Consider the following 22,115-nt stretch of genomic DNA (forward strand, 5'->3'; position numbering starts at 1 on the left):
GGAGGCGGCGCTCTCGACGTCTAGCCTTCCCTTCGCTGTGTTCCGCCTTCTTCTGACGTCAAGGATGACGTCAAAAGAAGGCGGAACACAGCGAAGGGAAACCTAGACGTCGGGAGCGCCACCTCCTTCCCTGACGCTTCGCTGCCGGAACCGGCACGGAGGTAAATTTAAAAACAAGAAAAAAAAAACCAAAACAACCATGTTGGGGGGAGAGAAGAGGGTGGCCACTAAAGAACAACAATGGGAGCGGCAGGGCAGGGGAGAAACGACAGCATGGATGCGAAGGGGGGGGGGGGAAGAAGAGGGCAGCCCAGGCTGGGACATGGGAGAGAGAGGAGCATGGATGCAAGGGGGGTCATGAAAGGGAGACAGGGGACTTGCTGCAAAAGGATGAATGGAGGCGGCAGGGGACAGAGGAGCATGGATGGGCATGGATTGGGATGGCAGGGCTCAGGAAGAGAGGGCAATTGCTGGAAAGGGATGAATGGAGGGGGCAGGGGACAGAGGAGCATGGATGGGCATGGATTGGGAGGGCAGGGCTCAGGGAGAGAGGGCAATTGCTGGAAAGGGATGAATGGAGGGGACAGAGGAGCATGGATGGGCATGGATTGGGAGGGCAGGCTCAGGGAGAGAGGGGAATTGCTGGAAAGGGATGAATGGAGGGGGCAGGGGACAGAGGAGCATGGATGGCCATGGATTGGGAGGGCAGGACTCAGGGAGAGAGGGAAATTGCTGGATAGGGATGAATAGAGAGGACAGATGGGCATGGATGGAAATGGATTGCAGGGCAGGCCTCAGGGAGAGAGGGCAATTGCTGGATAGGGAAAAATGGAGGGGCCAGGTGACAGATGAGCATGGATGGGCATGGATTCGAAGGGCAGGACTCAGGGAGACGGGAATTGCTGGATAAGAATGAATGGCGGGGACAGATGGCCATGGATGGATATAGATTGCAGGGCAGGCCTCAGGCAGAGAGGGGAAATGCTGGATAGGGAAAAATGGAGGGGCCAGGTGACAGATGAGCATGGATGGGCATGGATTGGAAGGGCAGGACTCAGGGAGAGGGGAATTGCTGGATAGGGATGAATGGAGGGCACAGATGGCCATGGATGCATATGGATTGCAGGGCAGGCCTCAGGCAGAGAGGGGAATTGCTGGATAGGGATGAATGGAGGGGCCAGGTGACAGAGGAGCATGGATTGGAAGGGCAGGACTCAGGGAGAGGGGAATTGCTGGATAGGGATGAATGGAGGAGACAGATGGCCATGGATGGATATGGATTGCAGGACAGGCCTCAGGCAGAGAGGGGAAATGCTGGATACGGAAAAATGGAGGGGCCAGGTGACAGATGAGCATGGATGGGCATGGATTGGAAGGGCAGGACTCAGGGAGAAGGGAATTGCTGGATAGGGATGAATGGAGGGGACAGATGGGCATGGATGGATATGGATTGCAGAGCAGGCCTCAGGCAGAGAGGGGAAATGCTGGATAGGGAAAAATGGAGGGGCCAGGTGACAGAGGAGCATGGATGGGCATGGATTGGAAGGGCAGGACTCAGGGAGAGGGGAATTGCTGGATAGGGATGAATGGAGGGGACAGATGGGCATGGATGGATATGGATTGCAGAGCAGGCCTCAGGCAGAGAGGGGAAATGCTGGATAGGGAAAAATGGAGGGGCCAGGTGACAGATGAGCATGGATGGGCATGGATTGGAAGGGCAGGACTCAGGGAGAGGGGAATTGCTGGATAGGGATGAATGGAGGGGACAGATGGGCATGGATGGATATGGATTGCAGGGCAGGCCTCAGGCAGAGAGGGAAAATGCTGGATAGGGATGAATGGAGGGGGCAGGGGACAGAGGAGCATGGATGGGCACACACACACACTCTCTATCACACTGTGTCTCACATACACACTTGCACACACTCTCATTCTCACACACACACTCTCTCACAAACACACTCTCTCTCTCACACACTCACACTTTCACTCTGACTCTCAAACAGTCACTCTCACATACACTCTCCCAAACATACACACTCCGAGGAAAACCTTGCTAGCGCCCGTTTCATTTGTGTCAGAAACGGGCCTTTTTTACTAGTATATACATAATACTATACATTTGGATTATCAGCTCTTTCCATGTGCTTAGATGGTAATGGATGCTCACACCACCATAGATCCTCTCAGGTTAGGAGAGATCATGAGCTCCATGTGCTGTGTCTGACCCCCACAGGAAGTTGCATAGCTGTGACCTCTCTAAGTAATTCACATCAGAGGTCACAGAGTAATCACAGAGAAAAACAATTTCTGACAGGCAATGCATGTAAAATACAATACATTCCAACAGATCTGTGCCTCAATTTTATGTCCGTCCCAGAAAAGGGGCCCCAGAAATGGGAGGGTTATGGGCATTTTGGGGCAGAGCGCGGGTGTGGATTTGAGTTAGGCGTGCAATTACAGAATAAGGAGGTTCCACCTTTAAATTTAGGCAGGGGCATTTGTACTGCGTTTTCATTGGTGCAAATGGACACGCCTACATTACACATGACCCCTGTGCTTAAGCTCTATTCTATAAACTGTGCCTAACATTAGGCGTTGCTTATAGAATAGTCTTTAAACGGCCTTTTTTATGTTGACTTTTTAAGGGCGATTTATAGAATTCACCCCTTTATGTATATTCAGTGTCGCTATCTGTAAAAGCGGCGGCAATGAATATGTGTATACAGTTGCAACATTCAGCCACTGTCCATATAGCAAAGTAGTTCAGTTTAGGACAGCCTTATAGTTTATTTATTTATTAGGATTTATTTACCGCCTTTTGGTTCTAAAATTGCTGACGCTCGTGCTCCACCTGCTCTCTGCCCCAGCATTATTCAGATAATGCCATGATGGTCTAAGATTTTTCAGCAGTACTATCCAGAGTGCTGTGAAAATGCACAGATAAGGATTTTATACATTTAGGGCCAGATTCAGTAGATGGCACTCTATTTTGGGGAAAGAGACATCACCAAGGTGGAGGACAAAGACACCATTACGACAAATCACAAGAGTGACAAAGGAGTAAGGTATCAGATTGCACTTCCAACTTCCAAGAAGACATGGAGTCCAAGTCCTTATATTAGAACAGAGGACACTTCTAAGACTTGACACGGGTGCTGTGTTTCTGTGTGGCCGCCTGTGTCAGGATTCTGAACAGCGTAACCTCTGTCGGGAGAAATGAAAATAACAGAGAAGTTGTCATATGCTATTTTGCATTATTGTTTGGTGGTCTTCTTTTCACAGGAGCCTTTTTCTGTTTAGATGCACCAAGAAGCTACACTATCGGACTCCTGACGCAGGCAGCTGTGCCAAAACAAGGCATCATGTTTTAATAAACTTTTTAAACAATGGAAACGAAAAAGTGAGGACAAGTGTGGAGGAAATCCAAGAAACTTTATTGATAATCAAATAATGACCCGACACGGCCGTATTTAGGCAACAAAGCCTGCATCAGGGGTCAAACAATTCTATAGGGAAATAAAATTAAAGTAAAGTAAATTGACAATTACAATTAAAATGAAAAATCAAATTAAAACATTCATAATGGAAAGTATATAAAACACAGTGACATATATAGAGAACAATTCTTAATATTGTATGGACTGAAAATAAAAAGTATCTATGAATGAAAAAACAAGATATATTTGTTTAAAGTATATAATTGTTGAAAACTCAATTAAATGGGGCAACTGTAAATCAAAACATACGAGAAATGGTAATACGTTTTGTGATAACCAGACCATAAATTTTGGAGTGTTGGAGTAAGTTGAAAAAAGGATGAATAAAATTATATGATATATATGATGAACAGAGATTCAAGATAAAAAGTAATAAATAATTTGTATAAAAAATTTTTTAAGGAATTTGTAAATAATGTGACTGTATACATTTTGCTTATGAACAAGCAACATAGCATTTTTGGTTGATAGACATTTTTAGACGATAAATATATGCATACAAGGAGTGCCTTCTTCGGTTGTCACTCAATTAAAAACCAAAAGAAAATGCAGTTATGGTACTTCTGAAAAAGACAATTGAAATACTGTTAATAACAGAAACAGCAAAAATACAAAAAATCAATCAAAAGACCAAAATTAAAAATAAAAACTTAAAAACCTACCATGAGGTTAGAGAGTATTACCGTGTTGTTGAAAAATATATGAATTGAATGCTACCGTGATGTTAGGAAAAATACGGTGAGTGCTAGTTATAAACATTGATCTAATTGATGGATAAATAATAGACCGTATATCCAAAGTGTGAAAAATGATGTAACCCTTTGTGTTTGGACATGTGGACAAGCTTTGTATTTATATAAAATATATATATATCAAATAAAAGTGTTGTGAATACGAATTAAACGAGCTCAGAAGTGTTTGGAAGTACGTCCGGAATGGTGAGTGTTAGAAAGTGTATAAGTGAGCAAAACAATTGCGGTGCTAACATAAAGAAATGTGCCTTGCCAAGTATAATAGTGAAAGAACCAGGCACACCCATTAAAGGGGGGCCGACCACAACCGGGCTGAAGGCCAGCAAAGACAGAAGTGTGGGGGAGGGTACAGGGAGGGCCTAGCTAGAGAGCAGAGGTAGTAGTGGGAGGGAAACAAGGGGTAGCAAGGGGAGGGGGCAGGAAAAAAGGGGAGGAGCAAGGGAGGAGGAGAGAGGAATTTGAACTGCACAGGAAGTCCTTTTGAATTTGGAAGCAGGAGAAGAGCAACGCCCACCCGCCCACCCACTTGAGAGGCAAGATTTGTCGCAGCGAGGCGTTAGACTACAATGTTTACGCACAGCCAGCAATGGGTACACAGCAGCTTGACACATAACAGTTACAAGTTTGGGGTAACTACTGCTGCAGAAAGAGTTGTGTGGAAAATTATCAAGTTGATGCAAATGGTAGGCTTGCATGTGAGCAGCCTTGTTATAAGGAAACAACGTGTATACAGCTTGTCTCCTGGCTTGGGCGGCCGGGAGGCCTAGAACGGCATTTTGTAAATGTGGTAGGTGCCTCCTTCAACGGGAAACAACGTGTATACAGCTTGTCTCCTGGCTTGGGCGGCCGGGAGGCCTAGAACGTCATTTTGTAAATGTGGTAGGTGCCTCCTTCAACGGGAGACACCAAGTGACATCGGGTGCTTGGAAAACAGCACAGGGGGCCACAGGGGCTTGGTACGGCTTGGCCTGTGGCCCAGAATATGCAACTACGTGTAGAAGCTGTGTACCCGGGTAGAAATGCATGCTGGCATAATGATTAGTAGAAGATGTAATGTAATTTGTTTAAGTTGTAACAATTTTGATGTTCCTGGCTGCGGCCAAAATAAATCCAATTCTATCGAAGATATGGCTTGTAGTGTGGTATTGAAGGGGGCGGGGGTTGATACGTCTGAGTGTGTGCCGAATGCCCGAGTTGTAGGAAAATGCAACAAACCTAAATTGAATGCTGGTAGTGCAAAACGGAGTGTCTGTTACAATGGAGCTAACGGTCCACACTATTCTGTGATTGGCTAATGTCGCACCTTAAAGTAAACGAGAAAGCTAAATAAAAGCAATAAAAGTATGAACGGTCTACTGCGATTTTTAATGTAGCACAACGTATTCCAAAAAATATATACTCAGAAGATAGATGAAAACATGAGAAAAGGATTGCCTAAGTGTTTGATGAAAAGCTGTAGTCGTCGTGGTATTTTTTGAAAAAAGGCGCCAAAGGAAGTGTTCATGTATACATTGTGTAACGGACAAATAAACTTCGCAAATAATAAACTGCCAGCTGGCTGCTAGTATACAGAATGGCAGTTTCAAAACGTTATTCTACCTGCTTATGGGTGTATAAAAAATCTTACCCTTCAAACTCAGGAATTAAGAAGTCAACTATGGAGTGCCTCGATGGCAATGCACAGAAATGACGTCAATAGTACAAACCGAGGGTTTGAAGTAGTTGTCATTTAAAGGGGTTAGAGGAGGAAATGAAGTCAGTATGAATATTTGAATGGCATTACATGTATACAACGTGTGGGTGCCCACAAAGGAAAAGAGTTATAAATGAACAACCGCAATTGAAAAACGTGTGAATAATAGCATATAGTGACCAATAATGTTGTGAAAAGCGGGCAGATTAAATGATGTGAACATTATTGTGAGAAATGTTATTGAGTACCGCTCCGGTGAATATCGAGTTGGTCAGCTCCAAGCTCGTAGCTAATATAAGTTCAATAATGAAACGTAGCTCAAGTGATGGGGGTGAATAAATAAAAAATGAAAAATAGAAAATAAAACGTAAAAATAAAATATGAATAAATATACTGTAATGAATTTGTTGAAAACTTTATTGGTGATGAGATCGACTTATGGACAAGCCTATTAAAGTGATGCAGAACAAATTCAATGTGATGTGTTTGTAAACCAACTAAATACCATGTATGCTGACTTTGATGGTTTATGCATGTGATTAAAAAAAAAATTTTCTTAATTTTTTTGTTTGCATTTTATGTAATAAAAGGAGAAAAAAAGTGAAAAAAGGAGAAAACATTTAAATGATAGAAGAATGAAAAATGTAGAATTGATAAAAACAACTACTCTATCAAAATAAATGAATTGTAATAAGAATAAAAATGTTTTAAAACATGTTGAACTAATGTATCCCAATCTTTTTTTGAAAATGACTTGTTTAAAATATTTTGTACTCTAATTACGATAAACTATAAATGTGTGATGTCACAAAATTTGACTTTGCTGGGTAATTGCTACTTTTCAAATAGATGAAGTCAGAGCATATATTTATTAATAATGAAAATAATATAATGTAATAACATGATAGAAATTGAAAAGTAAAAGGATAAATAATGAATAATTAAAAATGATGAATAAACATTATAGAAATTATGATCAAATAATTTTTTAATGTGAATAATTGAAAAATAAATAATTAAATAAATAAATATATTATGGGCTTATGTATAATATGAAATAGAACAATGAAATTTGGAAAGTAAATGAACTAAATAGCACTCCAAATTACATGGATTACAAAGGTCAAATTCTAACTAATAAAAATAAAAACTTAAAATAATAAAAAATATATTTAAAAATGTTTAAAAAAGCAATAATAAATGAACTGAATACAATAAAAATTAGAAATGCCTCATAATCATATGCATGAAAACGTACAAGAAATATTGAAAACGTCTGGTATTATTATGGATTAAGAACTGGTTGAAAGATAGGAAGCAGAGAGTAGGATTGCGTGGCCAGTATTCTCAGTGGAGGAGGGTAGTTAGTGGGGTCCCGCAGGGGTCTGTGCTGGGTCCGTTGCTTTTTAATGTATTTATAAATGACCTAGAGATGGGAATAACTAGTGAGGTAATTAAATTCGCCGATGACACAAAATTATTCAGGGTCGTCAAGTCGCAGGAGGAATGTGAACGATTACAGGAGGACCTTGCGAGACTGGGAGAATGGGCGTGCAAGTGTCAGATGAAGTTCAATGTTGACAAGTGCAAAGTGATGCATGTGAGTAAGAGGAACCCGAATTATAGCTACGTCTTGCAAGGTTCCGCGTTAGGAGTTACGGATCAAGAAAGGGATCTGGGTGTCGTCGTCGATGATACGCTGAAACCTTCTGCTCAGTGTGCTGCTGCGGCTAGGAAAGCGAATAGAATGTTGGGTGTTATTAGGAAGGGTATGGAGTCCAGGTGTGCGGATGTTATAATGCCGTTGTATCGCTCCATGGTGCGACCGCACCTGGAGTATTGTGTTCAGTACTGGTCTCCGTATCTCAAAAAAGATATAGTAGAATTGGAAAAGGTACAGCGAAGGGCGACGAAAATGATAGTGGGGATGGGACGACTTTCCTATGAAGAGAGGCTGAGAAGGCTAGGGCTTTTCAGCTTGGAGAAGAGACGGCTGAGGGGAGATATGATAGAAGTGTATAAAATAATGAGTGGAATGGATCGGGTGGATGTGAAGCGACTGTTCACGCTATCCAAAAATACTAGGACTAGAGGGCATGAGTTGAAGCTACAGTGTGGTAAATTTAAAACGAATCGGAGAAAATTTTTCTTCACCCAACGTGTAATTAGACTCTGGAATTCGTTGCCGGAGAACGTGGTACGGGCGGTTAGCTTGACGGAGTTTAAAAAGGGGTTAGATAGATTCCTAAAGGACAAGTCCATAGACCGCTATTAAATGGACTTGGAAAAATTCCGCATTTTTAGGTATAACTTGTCTGGAATGTTTTTACGTTTGGGGAGCGTGCCAGGTGCCCTTGACCTGGATTGGCCACTGTCGGTGACAGGATGCTGGGCTAGATGGACCTTTGGTCTTTCCCAGTATGGCACTACTTATGTACTTATGTACTTATGAAAAAATATTCCTACTACCATTCAAAAGAAGCTAAATAACACTAATAAAAAAGGTATGTAAACTATATATCTGAACTAAAACAATAACCTGTCAATGATAAATACTAAATAATAAAATGGAATATCATTAATCTTCTTAGAAACATAAATATACTATGAGAATACATGAATAATCAATGGTAAATGATTGATACTAAATGATGAATAAATTAGAATGCCGTTAATGTTATTAAAAACATAAATATGCCATAGAAATACATAAATAATCTGATAAAGATAATGATGAGAGTGCGGTATCGCATGGAAAACAGAGGATCCGTGGAAAAGTCCTAGTGACTGAGTAGCAGAGTGTACAAATTGGCTGTTGTGTTTTCAGAGAAAGACACTGTAATCAATTTCCAAATGGGGCTGTTAAAATAGAAAATGAATTTCTGCTCCTCTCTGTTGAGTAAAGTGTTTAGGTCCCCTTGGCGCCATCTTTTGGTGAAATGCTTAACTACAAAAAACTTGATGTCTTCGACAGTGTGATTTTCATTCATCCAGTGTTCTGTCAGTGGTGCTGATTGGACTTGGCGTTTGATACAGCTTCTGTGTTCAGTTATCCTAGTTTTCACTAGTCTGTTAGTTTTGCCAATATATATTTTATTGCATGAGCAGACAATTGCATAAATAACATTGCTGGTGTTGCAGGAGGAAGAGTGCCGTAGGGTAAATCTCTTGCCTGTTCTTTGGTCTGTGAATTCACTGATGTCAAGGGAGTGCTTGCAAACTGTGCACTACCCGCATGGGTGGTGTCCGGTGAAATCTGTAGCTGTCTTGGTGGTGTCAGGCAAAGTGGATGGAAGTAAGATTTCACTTAGATTTTTGTTCCTGGCTTGTGCAAAAATAATGCGTTTATCCTGAAAACAGGAATGGGCCGATATTTTTTAATACTTCTTTTGATGTTATTTGTGAGAAAGGAATACTTCAACGTGCACACGAGGTCAGGTGCAATCTTTTTCTCTTTGGGTTGGAGCAAAGTTTCTCTTTCGGCCATCAAAGCTTTATGGTATCCCGCACTGATTGTTTTTTTCTGGATATCCCATGTCCTGGAATCTTTTTCTCATGTTGGCAGCCTGTATCTTGAAATCTCCCAAATCAGTACAATAGTCTCCTTAACCTTAGGAATTGTGAATAGAGAAGATGATCCTTAAGTGCCCGTTGATGATAACTTTGGTAATGGAGATATGTGTTTTTGTCTGTGTCTTTCCGGTATATAGTCGTGGTAAGTGAAGATTGTCCTTTGTTTATCAATATGTCAAGAAATGAAATGGTGTCTTGATGGTATTGCATTTGGAATCTGAGATTGGAATTCTTAGAATTAAGCCATGAATGAAAATCTTCAAGGCGTGACACCGAGCCTTTCCAAATGATGAAAATATCATCAATGTATCGTTTGTAGAAACAGATTTGTTTTGTGAAGGGATGATCATTGAGTGTTGTATCTCCAAAATGTGCTACATAGAGGTTAGCTAAGTCGGGGGCCATAGAAGCACCCATGGCTGTGCCCTTGATTTGTTGATAAAATTTACCTTGAAAGGCAAAAAATTTTTTGTCAGAGCAATGGTTGCTAATGCCAGGATAAATCTTTTCAGGATACGGCTGGTAGTTGTTCTTCCTCTGAGGGTATCATCAATAATGGATATGGCCTCCAGTTGGGGGATGTTAGTATATACTACTACTACTAGCATTTGTATAGCGCTACCAGACGCATGCAGCGCTGAACACTTGACATAAAGAGACAGTCCCTGCTCAAAGAGCTTACAATCTAGGTAGAACAGACAAACAAGACATTAACGGGCAAGGGAATTAATGGGTAGAAAGGAGGAGGGCAAATGAGTAGTGGTTAGGAGCCAAAAGCAGAAGTGAAAAGGTATACAAGGATTCTATGTCTAAGTGACAAGCAGAGTGTCAGCAAGGTCACCATCGAATGAGTCGAGCAGATTGATTAAATGTGTAGAATCTCGTATATAAGATGCAATCTGTGGTATGAATGGTCTGAGGAAGTAATCAACGAAGATGGACAGTGGTTCCAGAATTGAACCATTTGCAGAAATGATGGGTCTGCCAGGGGGTTGATGTCAAGTTTTGTGAACCTTGGGTAAGATATATATGGTGGTTATTGTAGGGTATTCAACAAGGAGGAAGTCTCTTTGGGGGTAATGAAACCTGCATGATGTACGAAGTGAACAATCTCTTGAATGTCTTTTTTTAGTTCCTCTGTAGGATCATCTGAAAGTGGCAAATAGTATTCAGGATCAGAAACCTGTTTTTCTATTTCTGCAACAAAGTTGTGACGATTAAGTATAACGATCCCTCCTCCTTTGTCAGCCGGCTTGATAACAATTTCAGTATTGGATGATAATGTTTTAAGTGCGGTGCTTTCTTCTCTAGTCATGTTATAATATTTCATATTTTCCTTTTGTTCAGCTGTGGAGATATCCTCTAAAACACATTTTTGGAATGCAAAAATCAAGGGGTCCATGGGGCAGGCAGTATCCATTTGGATTTATTTTTGGCAACAGACATGTCTACATAAGGCGTCACTAGTTCAGAAAAGAAGAGAGTTGTTTGTAATTTTCTTGTTAATTTTTAGATATCAATTCTCGTCTGAAAAGAGTCGTATCTGGCAGTGGGGACAAACGAGAGACCTTTCTTTAAAATGTTCAGTTGAGTGTCACTTGGATTAAAGTTGAATAAGTTGAAGATTGGCAAATCTAGTGCCATGGTTGCGCTGTGTGCCAACCTTTTCCCATGCCTCTGCCCCTGCTTTGAAAAGGAATATGTATTCTCCGTTGATCTCTGTCTCTAAAATTCACATTGTTGAGTCTGTCCTTGTTCTTCTCCCAAAGTCATTCTAAAAAAAGGGGCTCTTGATTGACATTCGGAGTAGCAGAGTAGCTATAGGTTCCTTTATAGAATAGGCTCCTACCACCCAGTTACAGAATTGCCTCTTCGTGGCCACTGCTAAATGTATGAACCCTTTTGACTATTGGGCCAATATGGGGGGAGTTCTATAAATGGCACCTACAAGAATTAGTGCAAAAGAAACCACAATTAGCACTATTCTATAAACCTCACCTACAGTACAGTTAGGTGCAGTTAACAGAATACGTGTAGCAACCATCCCCATGACTAAAAATTTGGTGCAGTCATTTACACCAACTAAAACTTGGTGTAAAAAGCACATGTCTAACAGGTACGGATTGAGCATATTCCATAAACTACACCTAATTTTTAGAAATGCCATGGCCCGCCCATGCCCCTCCCCATCTAATTGAGTAGGTCAAATATTCATGTATGAGTGGAAGCTTCTCACAAATGCATCCAACAATTACTCAGCACTGTAATAACTTTCATATTTTCTTTTCAAGACCTCAGCAGCGACTCGATTCACATGAGTATACAACCCGTGATTCGCCTACCTCTTCATCGGTCAAAATTACTTTTCATAAACTTCATTCATTTATTTAAACTTCTATTCAAACTGTTATAAAATTACTACTACTACTATTTAGCATTTCTATAGCGCTACAAGGCTCACTCAGCTTTTGTGTTGACTTTTCAGACCTGCTGGAATTTTCACCTAGGCGCCTTCCTATGAAATTACCCCCCACAAGTGGCTCCTGATTTCCATGAAAGGGCTCTTACCTGACCTCAGAGCATATCTACCCGTCATGAAAGCAGCTCTGCTCGCGGTACACACTGGTGCTGCAGAAATATGCTGAGTGAGTTTCACGCCTTCCTTTGCTAATCTGTCAATGTTAGGGGTCCTAGAAAACAAAAGGAAGGCATAAGGGACAGCAATTTTTTCCACCATGATGTTAGACATTTTAGAACTATTTTGAAGGCAAGCTGCTGCTTAATGTACTGTACTCCCAGTTCTAAATTTTTACTTATACCGCTCAAAGTTCAGCCAAGGGCAGTCAGTGGTTTTAAAGCTGTTGAGTGCTGCTGGCTGAATCTAAACTTGATATCCAAGGCTGGGGCCATGTACAAGCACTGACACTGAATATCCTGGCCAGCCACCAATCCAGCAGTTCTGCAGGTGCCGACACCCGCAAAGCTAGGCGACGAAAAATAGAACTGGACAACAGTATTGAGAGACCAATGCAGAAAGCTACATGGATGCAATGAGTGGTTAACAAGCAGTTTATCTGCTCGATAATAACCGCTGTATGTAAAAAGGGTGAGGTAAAAACAGCTGCTCCCAGACAACACCCTTCCAAAATAAAGACACTCTCCAAAAAATTGCAACAGCTACGATTCTGCCCTGTATATGTTACCACTTGTAACCCACATGCCGCCATGAGCAAGGTAGGTTGCCTGCACGCCCCTTGCATCACCACTGTGCAACAATCCGCATGACACAAAAAGACCCCACCCCTCTGTGATGTGACTAGAATCTATCACAGTTTCTCTGGAGGTAGAGGAGAGAGGCTGATGCTGTGTTTGAAAAATGTTAGCAAAATAAACCGATACTTTAAAGGAAAGGAAGAGGTAGGCAATAACCAGAAAAGGAATGTCGCTTAAGTATATTTTATTAAAGGCCATGGGCGGGGTAGGATAAGAGGAAGAAAGTCAAGACTAAAGTACAGAAATGAACATTCACAAAAAATACAATACTTCTGAACACTACCAAGATTTCCAATATTAACTGTAATGACCAACTTTGCAAGATCATACTTTGCAATTGTAACCCCTCAAGCATTAATATTAACGATGTTCACTCAAGTCTTCTTTAACTCCAGGTGCTGTACCTTCAAAGAAAGCATTTTATTTCAATGAGTATCTCTTGGCTGCACTGGCACAGTGTCTCTGTCCTAAGTTAGAGCTATCCCTCAACTCTAAATGAAATGCTACCCCAAAGTGTGTGAGTGTCCAGGATTAATAGGCATGAGCTGGTATGTAATTAGGGCCTTCTGTAGGGCAACACTGATGCTGAGGTAGGTGGTCCTTCAGTTTCTCTGACCACTGCATGGCAGTGGCGTAGCCACAGGTGGGCCAGGGCCCACCCAACAGTAGCACATGTTTAGCGGTAGCTGGTGGAGATCCCAAGCTCTGTCAGCTAAAGACTCTCCCCTGATAGTAACAAAATTCTACTCTCCACAATACTGGCACCTGCGCATGCTCAGTCTTCAGTGCATGCCTGCTGCAGACTGCCAAGGTGGAAAGAAGCATTTTCCTGCCAGCTGATATATTTTTTTGGTGGTGGGGGGTGGGGGAAAGAACATTTGGTGCCCACCCACTTCTTACCTAGGCCCACCCAAAATCTGTACTCTGGCTATGCCCCTGCTGCATGGCTTCCTTGTTGTGGCTCTTCTTGAGCGTTTTGCCTCTTGCTGAAACCTGTCGTCCTAACTTAAGAACTCAAAAGAACAGAATACCCTAACTACTTTCAACTTCTTTGTATAAGCTGGATGTAAATGTTCTCTACCATGCACTGCAACCTTGGTGAACTTTGTGACACTAACAGAAAGTAAAATTACAGTCAGTGTCCATATTTACATGTAGTGCATACACAGTATTGTAGTCTCTCTATATTTGGACACTGGGGCAGCCTACGTTGTTTGCCTGAGCTGGGTTCTACTACTACTAATTTCTATAGGGCTACTATTATTACTTATTTATTTAGCTGCATTTATATCCCACATTTCCCCACCTATTTGCAGGCTCAGTGTGGCTTACAATATAATACAACTACAATCACATTGATGGAATAGAGAATCAGAGTATATATAACAGGTAAAGTGCATAGGAATATTATGGCAATCATATTAATGGAGAAGAATTTCAGAATTATTGCTATTAAGGTTCATATGAAAATTATGTTGATTAAGAAGCGGGTAAGTGGATAACAACATAACATAATGATATCTGGACAGGGTATGATTATCAGTAATTAGGGTGTAAATAAAATAGGCAAAATAAAAGAGTTCCATACTAGACATATGAAGCACTGAACACATTACATGTAGGGTGGGGTAGAAAGTTCTAAATAAACTTGAAACTCTTCTCTGTCCCTAGAGGGCTCACAATCAAAGTTTTTGTACCTGGAGCAATGGAGGGTTAAGGTTACAAGGAGCTGAAGCTGGGAACCAAATCCAGGTTGCTAGGATCAAAGCCCACTACACTAACCTTTAGGCTACTTCTCCACTCAGCTCCTCACACAAAGCAGAAGCGTAGCCAGAAAGCAATTTTTGGGTGGGCCAATGGATAAGATGGGTAGGCATGCATTTCATCTTTCCACCCCCACCTCAATCCCCTATAAAATTTACGTTTTTAAGTACCTTAGCTAGCAGCGATCCCCAAGCTCTACCAACATCCACAGCCTGCTGACCCCACTCAGAAAAGACCCCACTCAGGCAGCAACAGTACTCTGAGCAACACAGGCATGCTCAGTTCTCACACATGCTCAGTACACACACGAGAACTAAGCATGCCTGCGGTGCTGGTGCCAGTGGCTCAGACTTTTGCTGCTAACTGCCACGCTTTTCTGAGTGGAGTGGGTGGGCTTGGAGGCTGCTGCCAGCTACATGAATGATGCACAGTATTACTGGGGGCCCTAAAGCAAAACTGGGCCTGGGAGTTAATTGAGAAACAACTCTGTTAGAACATTGAGACTTTATGACCCCTGATGCAGGTTTGATACTGAAATATGGCCCGTGTCATATTTCAGTTTACTTCCTATATCCCTTCTTGAGGCCATAAGTACATAAGTATTGCCATACTGGGAAAGACCAAAGGTCCATCGAGCCCAGCATCCTGTTTCCAACAGTGGCCAATCCAGGTCACAAATACCCGGCAAGACCCCAAAAATGTACAAAACATTTTATACTGCTTATCTCAGAAACAGTGGATTTTCCCCAAAGTCTATTGACTTTTCCTTTAGGAAGCCGTCCAAACCTTTTTAAACTCCGCTAAGCTAACCGCCTTTACCACATTCTCTGGCAACGAATTCCAGAGTTTATTTACACATTGAGTGAAGAAAATTTTTCTCTGATTCGTTTTAAATTTACTACATTGTAGCTTCATCACATGCCCCCTAGTCCTAGTATTTTTGGAAAGCGTGAACAGAGGCTTCACATCTACCCAATCAACTCCACTCATTATTTTATAGACCTCTATCATATCTCCCCTCAGCCGCCTTTTCTCCAAGCTGAAGAGCCCTAGCCGCTTTAGCCTTTCCTCATAGGGAAGTTGTCCCATCCCCTTTATCATTTTCGTCGCCCTTCTCTGCACCTTTTCTAATTCCACTATATCTTTTTTCAGATGCGGCAACCGGAATTGAACACAATATTCGAGGTGCGGTCGCACCATGGAGCGACACAAAGGCATTATAACATCCTCATTTTTGTTTTCCATTTCTTTCCTAATAATACCTAACATCCTATTTGCTTTCTTAGCCGCAGCAGCACACTGAGCAGAAGGTTTCAACGTATCATCAACGATGACACCTAGATCTCTTTCTTGGTCCATGACTCCTAACGTGGAACCTTGCATGACGTAGCTATAATTTGGTTTCCTCTTTCCCACATGCATCACTTTGCACTTGCTCTCATTAAACGTCATCTGCCATTTAGACGCCCAGTCTCCCAGTCTCGGAAGGTCCTCTTGTAATTTTTCACAATCCTCCCGCGATTTAACGACTTTGAATAACTTTGTGTCATCAGCAAATTTAATTACCTTACTAGTTACTCCCATCTCTAGGTCGTTTATAAATATGTTAAAAAGCAACGGTCCCAGCACAGAGCCCTGGGGAACCCCACTAACTACCCTTCTCCATTGAGAATACTGACCATTTAAACCTACTCTCTGTTTTCTATCTTTTAACCAGTTTTTAATCCACAATAGAACACTACCTCCTCTCCCATGACTCTCCAATTTCCTCTGGAGTCTTTTATGAGGTACTTTGTCAAACGCCTTCTGAAAATCCAGATACACAATATCAACCGGCTCCCCTTTATCCACGTTTGTTCACCCCTTCAAAGAAATGTAGTAGATTGGAGAGGCAAGATTTCCCTTCACTAAATCCACGTTGACTTTGTCTCATTAATCCATGCTTTTGAATATGCTCTGTAATTTTGTTCTTAATAATAGTCTCTTCCATTTTGCCCGGCACCGACGTCAGACTCACCGGTCTATAATTTCCCGGATCTCCTCTGGAACCTTTTTTAAAAATCGGCGTTACATTGGCCACCCTCCAATCTTCCGGTACCATGCTCGATTTTAAGGATAAATTATATATATCTAACAATAGCTCCGCAAGCTCATTTTTCAGTTCTATCAGTACTCTGGGATGAATACCATCTGATCCAGGAGATTTGCTACTCTTCAGTTTGTAGAACTGCCCCATTACATCCTCCAAGTTTACAGAGAATTCATTAAGTTTCTCCGACTCGTCAGCTTCAAATACCATTTCCGGCACTGGTATCCCACCCAAATCTTCCTCGGTGAAGACCAAAGCAAAGAATTCATTTAATCTCTCCGCTACGGCATTGTCTTCCCTGAACGCCCCTTTTACTCCTCGGTCATCTAGCGGTTCAACTGATTCTTTTGCCAGCTTCCTGCTTTTAATATGCCTAAAAAAAATTTTAATATGTGTTTTTGCCTCCAACGCAATCTTTTTTTCGAAGTCCCTCTTAGCTTTCCTTATCAGCGCTTTGCATTTGACTTGACATTCCTTATTCAGTCGGTTCCTTCTTCCATTTTCTGAAGGATTTTCTTTTAGCTCTAATAGCTTCCTTCACCTCACTATTTAACCACGCCGGCTGTCGTTTGGTCTTCCGTCCTCCTTTTATTAATACGCGGAATATATTTGGCCTGGGCTTCCAGGATGGTGTTTTTGAACAGCATCCATGTCTGATGTAAATTTTTGACCCTTGCAGTCGCTCCTCTAAGTTTTCTTTTCACCACTGTGCTTTTTTTTTTTAATTTATACCTAGTTCCAGCCAGTAGGTGTCACCATGGAGACTTCCTTCTCCCAGAGTCTATGTACTCTGCCTCCAAAAGACCCCCAGCTCCAGCCAGCCTGAGAAACTCCTCCTGGGCCTAGAAATGTATCTTGCATCCTCCCACGTAATAATTTGTGGCATTATCCATGAGCTGAAAAAGACTCTTAACCACATGCATGTCTCCTTCAGTGTTTGTGAAGAGCTAACCTCCCCTACTCCTTCTCTGCTATGATTATCCATGAGCTACCACATGAAATCATATTAAGTAAATCTGTAATGAATATTTATTGGGAATGTATTACTAAAAATTAAGCAGAAGAGCACTATTAAACCCTGCTAAGCTATTTACTTGATAAAAGAGTACGATTAGCTTTAATTATATTTGATTTACAGTATAAAAGAATTTCAGGCTTTCATTTTAGTTTATACACATATTAGGGAAAAAATGGAAAATGCATTCTGCTCACTTTTAATGAACTGTACAGAAAGCTGATCTATAGTATATGGTGGGTAAATAATATATTTTTGTTATGTTTGGCCTTGTCTAACGGACAGACATAAACATTTGATTATATAAAATATGTTTACCTTATTGTGTCATTCCCGTAGCAGCCCACATCCCCAATGCCAAGATCATCTGCCATTAAGATCAAAATATTGGGTCTGGAATCAGCTCCTGCTCGAGCTTCACATGTTTTCCAAAGCAAGAGTGAAAAGAACAGCAAGACTGGAAGATTCCTACAAAAGCACAGAAAATGAAAGATGCAATTATGTTTCCAAGTTCCCGATAAGGCAACAATATAAAATTTTATTGCATCTGATGTTGGCCAGAGAGGAAATTATTTGAACTGTTCTGGACAGTTTGGCTCAGTTTTGCTTCTAGTCCTATTTCTTAAACTGTACAGAGTATGTTTTACACTATAAAGGGATAATTTTATAAATCTTTCCATTAAGTGAAACTCTGATTTATGTGTAGAAAGGACCTCTTATAACAATAAGTCACGTGTTAAAGTATGTGCAGTATGTATTTGTACAGTAGACGTGCTCAGGGAAGGAGTTGGGGCAGAGTGTTGGTGGACTTTCCATTTACACATCTGTTTAATAAAATACACACATCCACGCACAAAGTACAGGCTATTGAGCAGGTGTAATGTCCATGTCCCAGTGGCGTACCAAGAGGGGGGGTGCCGCGGTGCGCGCCTGCTGCGAGAGTTCGCTAACTTCTCTCGTTCGCTGCAGCTCCCTCTGCCCCGGAACAGGTTACTTCCTGTTCCGGGGCAGAGGGAGCTGCAGCAAACGAGCAAAGTTAGTAAACTCGCAGCAGGCGCGCGCTGCGGCACCCCCCACCAGCGGCATGCACCCGGGGGGGCTCTTTCGCGGGGGGGTGTCTTTCACCGGGGGGGGGGTCTGCACTGCATCAGAGGGGGCGCTGCGCCGCCCCGGGTGTCTGCCCCCCTAGGAACGCCACTGCCATGTCCTCAATATAAGAGGGGTAACTATCAACATTCTTTACAGCAATAACATGTATTATTTGCACCTTAACATGTGTTAAAGGGTACTAATGTATGTTATTTTAAGTTATCACATAATTCATAATAATGACATGCAAAACATATATATGTATACAGAACAGCCTATTACTGTGTAAATTCAATAACGCAGCTTGGGGTGAACACCCACAAACCACATATTTCCATCCCAGGAAAATCAGGCTGTGAAGTTGCAGCCCAATGTTCCTGGGCTGCTTTTTAAAAGGGGCTGGTGCTCAGCAATTAGGAGTCCCCCCCCTTCCCTTCAAAATGATATTCTCCCACCCTAAACACCCCCAGTGGTGTACTTCTCCCTTCCCCTATCCCAAAGCCAATCCTCCATATATTTCTCCTGGACCATGAAGACTCGCCCATGTACTTACCCCATCCCAAAAACCCCTAAGTAAAGGCAAAGCATTTCTCGCCCCCTAGCCCCACAGGACTACCACTGACCCCTAGTGGTAGTCCTGTGGTGATACCACTAGGGGGGCAAGCTGCCTTTTGCTGGTGATATTTTTCCAGCAATAATGTGGTGAACACTGCAAGAAGTGCTTTGCAACTTATTACCACGTAACATGTAGTAACTTAAAATAGCATAAATTACGATAACATAACATGTGTTAATACCCTTTAACACATGATAAGGGGCAAATAGAGGGTTATTGCCATATAAAAGCACCTTGATAACTACCTCTTAGACTGAAGGCATACACATTATGCCTGCTCTACAGCAGATGTAAATGTTAGCATGTAGTTTGTGCATGGATGTGTGTATTTTATATAAAATACATGTGTATACCAAGACTCCACCAACACTGTCCTATCTCCTCTCCTGAGTATGTCTACTCTATTCTCTTCTTTTTGAAGAAATTCACTCAAGATGGTGTACAGCAAGAATAAGCTGAACATAGGCAATAGAAAATTACAGCATAAACCATATGCAAATGAGCATGAGTGATGAGGGCTAAAGGGGTATCCCAACACATACCTCAACACACCCATCCTCCCAACACCCACATACCAACACACAATCTAGTAAACCCATCCACCAATATACTCTCAAAACACACCATACCCATCTTTCAACACACACGAACACCCCATATCCCCAACACACATACCCTAACACACACATATCCAAACAACTTGACACACACATGAGCATGAGTGATGAGGGCTAAACGGGTATCCCAACACATACCTCAACACACCCATCCTCCAACACCCACATACCAACATACCCCCCAACACACAATCTAGTATACCCATCTACCAATACACTCTCAAAACACACCTTACCCATCTTTCAACACACACAAACACCCCATATCCCCAACACACATACCCTAAGACACACATATCCAAACAACATGACACACACATGTTCCAATACACGCATCCCCCTAACACACACCCAACATATCCATATCGAACACATCCTCCTATGCAACATATATCCATCCCCCAACACAATCTCAAACATACTATCATACCCATCTCCAAACACTCTTTCACACCTCTCTATATCCATCCTAGCACACTTTATACAGACTCACACTTCCCACCACTCTGCCACACACACATATTAATGACACCCCACCAAAACATCCCCTCAAAGAAATGACTAAACTCAGTACATATTTAAATTCCTCTGATATACACAGAATATACTCAGTCACTATTTACACTCTATGCTTGCTATCCCTACCAGCTCACACATTATCTATCATGCATTTTCAACCATGTTTGCCAGGCAGACATGCCTAAGTCTTTGAATAGGGGAAAGGGAAAATGTGCCATTATGTCATACGTGGAGGGTAATTCTGTAAAGGGGGCCTACTTTTAGGTGCCAAGAACATGCTGTTAGGAACCTATTCTATAAAGGAAAATAGGATTAGATATTGAGTAGGAGCAACAGTACATAAGTAATGCCACACTGGGAAAAGGCCAAGGGTCCATCAAGCCCAGCATCCTGTCCACGACAGAGGCCAATCCAGGCCAAGGGCACCTGGCAAGCTTCCCAAATGTACAAACATTCTATACATGTTATTCCTGTAATTGTGGATTTTTCCCAAGTCCATTTATTTATTTATTTAGTTAGTTAGTTAGTTACATTTGTATCCCACACAATTCCCACTCATCGCAAGCTCTATGCAGCTTACATAGTAACAAATCAAAATCACGAAGTTAACAAAATCACAAAATTATGAAGTTAATAAAATCATGAAGTGGTTTATGAACTTGTCCTTTAGGAAACCATCTAACCCCTTTTTAAACTCTGCCAAGCTAACCACCTTCACCACGTTCTCCCGCAACGAATTCCAGAGTTTAATTATACGTTGGGTGAAGAAATATTTTCTACGATTTGTTTTAAATTTACTACACTGTAGTTTCATCGCATGCCCCCTAGTCCTAGTATTTTTGGAAAGCGTGAACAGATGCTTCACATCCACCTGTTCCACTCCACTCATTATTTTATATACCTCTATCATGTCTCCCCTCAGCCGTCTCTTCTCCAAGCTGAAAAACCCTAGCCTCCTTACTCTTTCTTCATAGGGAGGTCCAGGGCCGTGCCTAGGGTCTCTGGCACCCCCCTGCAGACTATCAGTTGGCGCCCCCCCCCCCCCCCGTGAAAATGATCACCCCCCCCCCCCCCATGAAAATGATCGCTCACCACTTGCCACACTGAAAGGAATTGTCAGCAATATTCTTAGAAACAAATTGCTATACATTGCAAAATAAGATAGCAGATGTAAATTCTCAAAGTGGACATATTCCAAACGCTAAAATGAAAATAAAATAATTTTTTTCTACCTTTGTTGTCTGGTGACTTTCTTTTTTCAATCATGCTGGTCCAGTATCTGATTCTGCTGCTATTTGTCCTCTTAACTCCATTTCCAGGGCTTCCTTTCCATTTATTTCTTTACTTTTCTCCTTTCTTCTTCATTTCTTGCTCTATATCCATTTCCAGCAATTTCTCCTCTCTCCCTGGGTCCTGCCCTCCCATCCATGTCCATTCTTGTCCCTCTCTGCCCTTCCCTCCTCCATCCATAGCCAGCAATCCTCCTCTCTCCCCTCCCCTCCATTTCCAGCAATTTGTCCTCTCCCTGGGCCCCCATGTCCATCCTTGTCCCTCTCTACCCTTCCCTCCTCCATCCATAGCCAGCAATCCTCTCTCCCCTCCCCTTCCAGCAATT

At 41.9% G+C, this 22,115-nt stretch overlaps 1 protein-coding gene across 1 annotated transcript in view; it reads right to left on the bottom strand.

Annotated features, from left to right (window-relative positions):
• The window catches only part of LOC115469448 (arylsulfatase D-like), a 74,631-nt gene that overhangs the window by 48,494 nt on the left and 4,022 nt on the right, over window positions 1–22,115 (bottom strand). Inside the window, 2 exon segments of the mRNA XM_030202117.1 lie at window positions 12,087–12,208; window positions 17,978–18,127. Of these exon segments, the coding sequence (XP_030057977.1) occupies window positions 12,087–12,208; window positions 17,978–18,127 (272 nt within the window).

The sequence above is a fragment of the Microcaecilia unicolor genome, chromosome 4, assembly GCF_901765095.1.
Source record: "Microcaecilia unicolor chromosome 4, aMicUni1.1, whole genome shotgun sequence".
In the NCBI taxonomy this organism is placed as follows: Eukaryota; Metazoa; Chordata; class Amphibia; order Gymnophiona; family Siphonopidae; genus Microcaecilia; species Microcaecilia unicolor.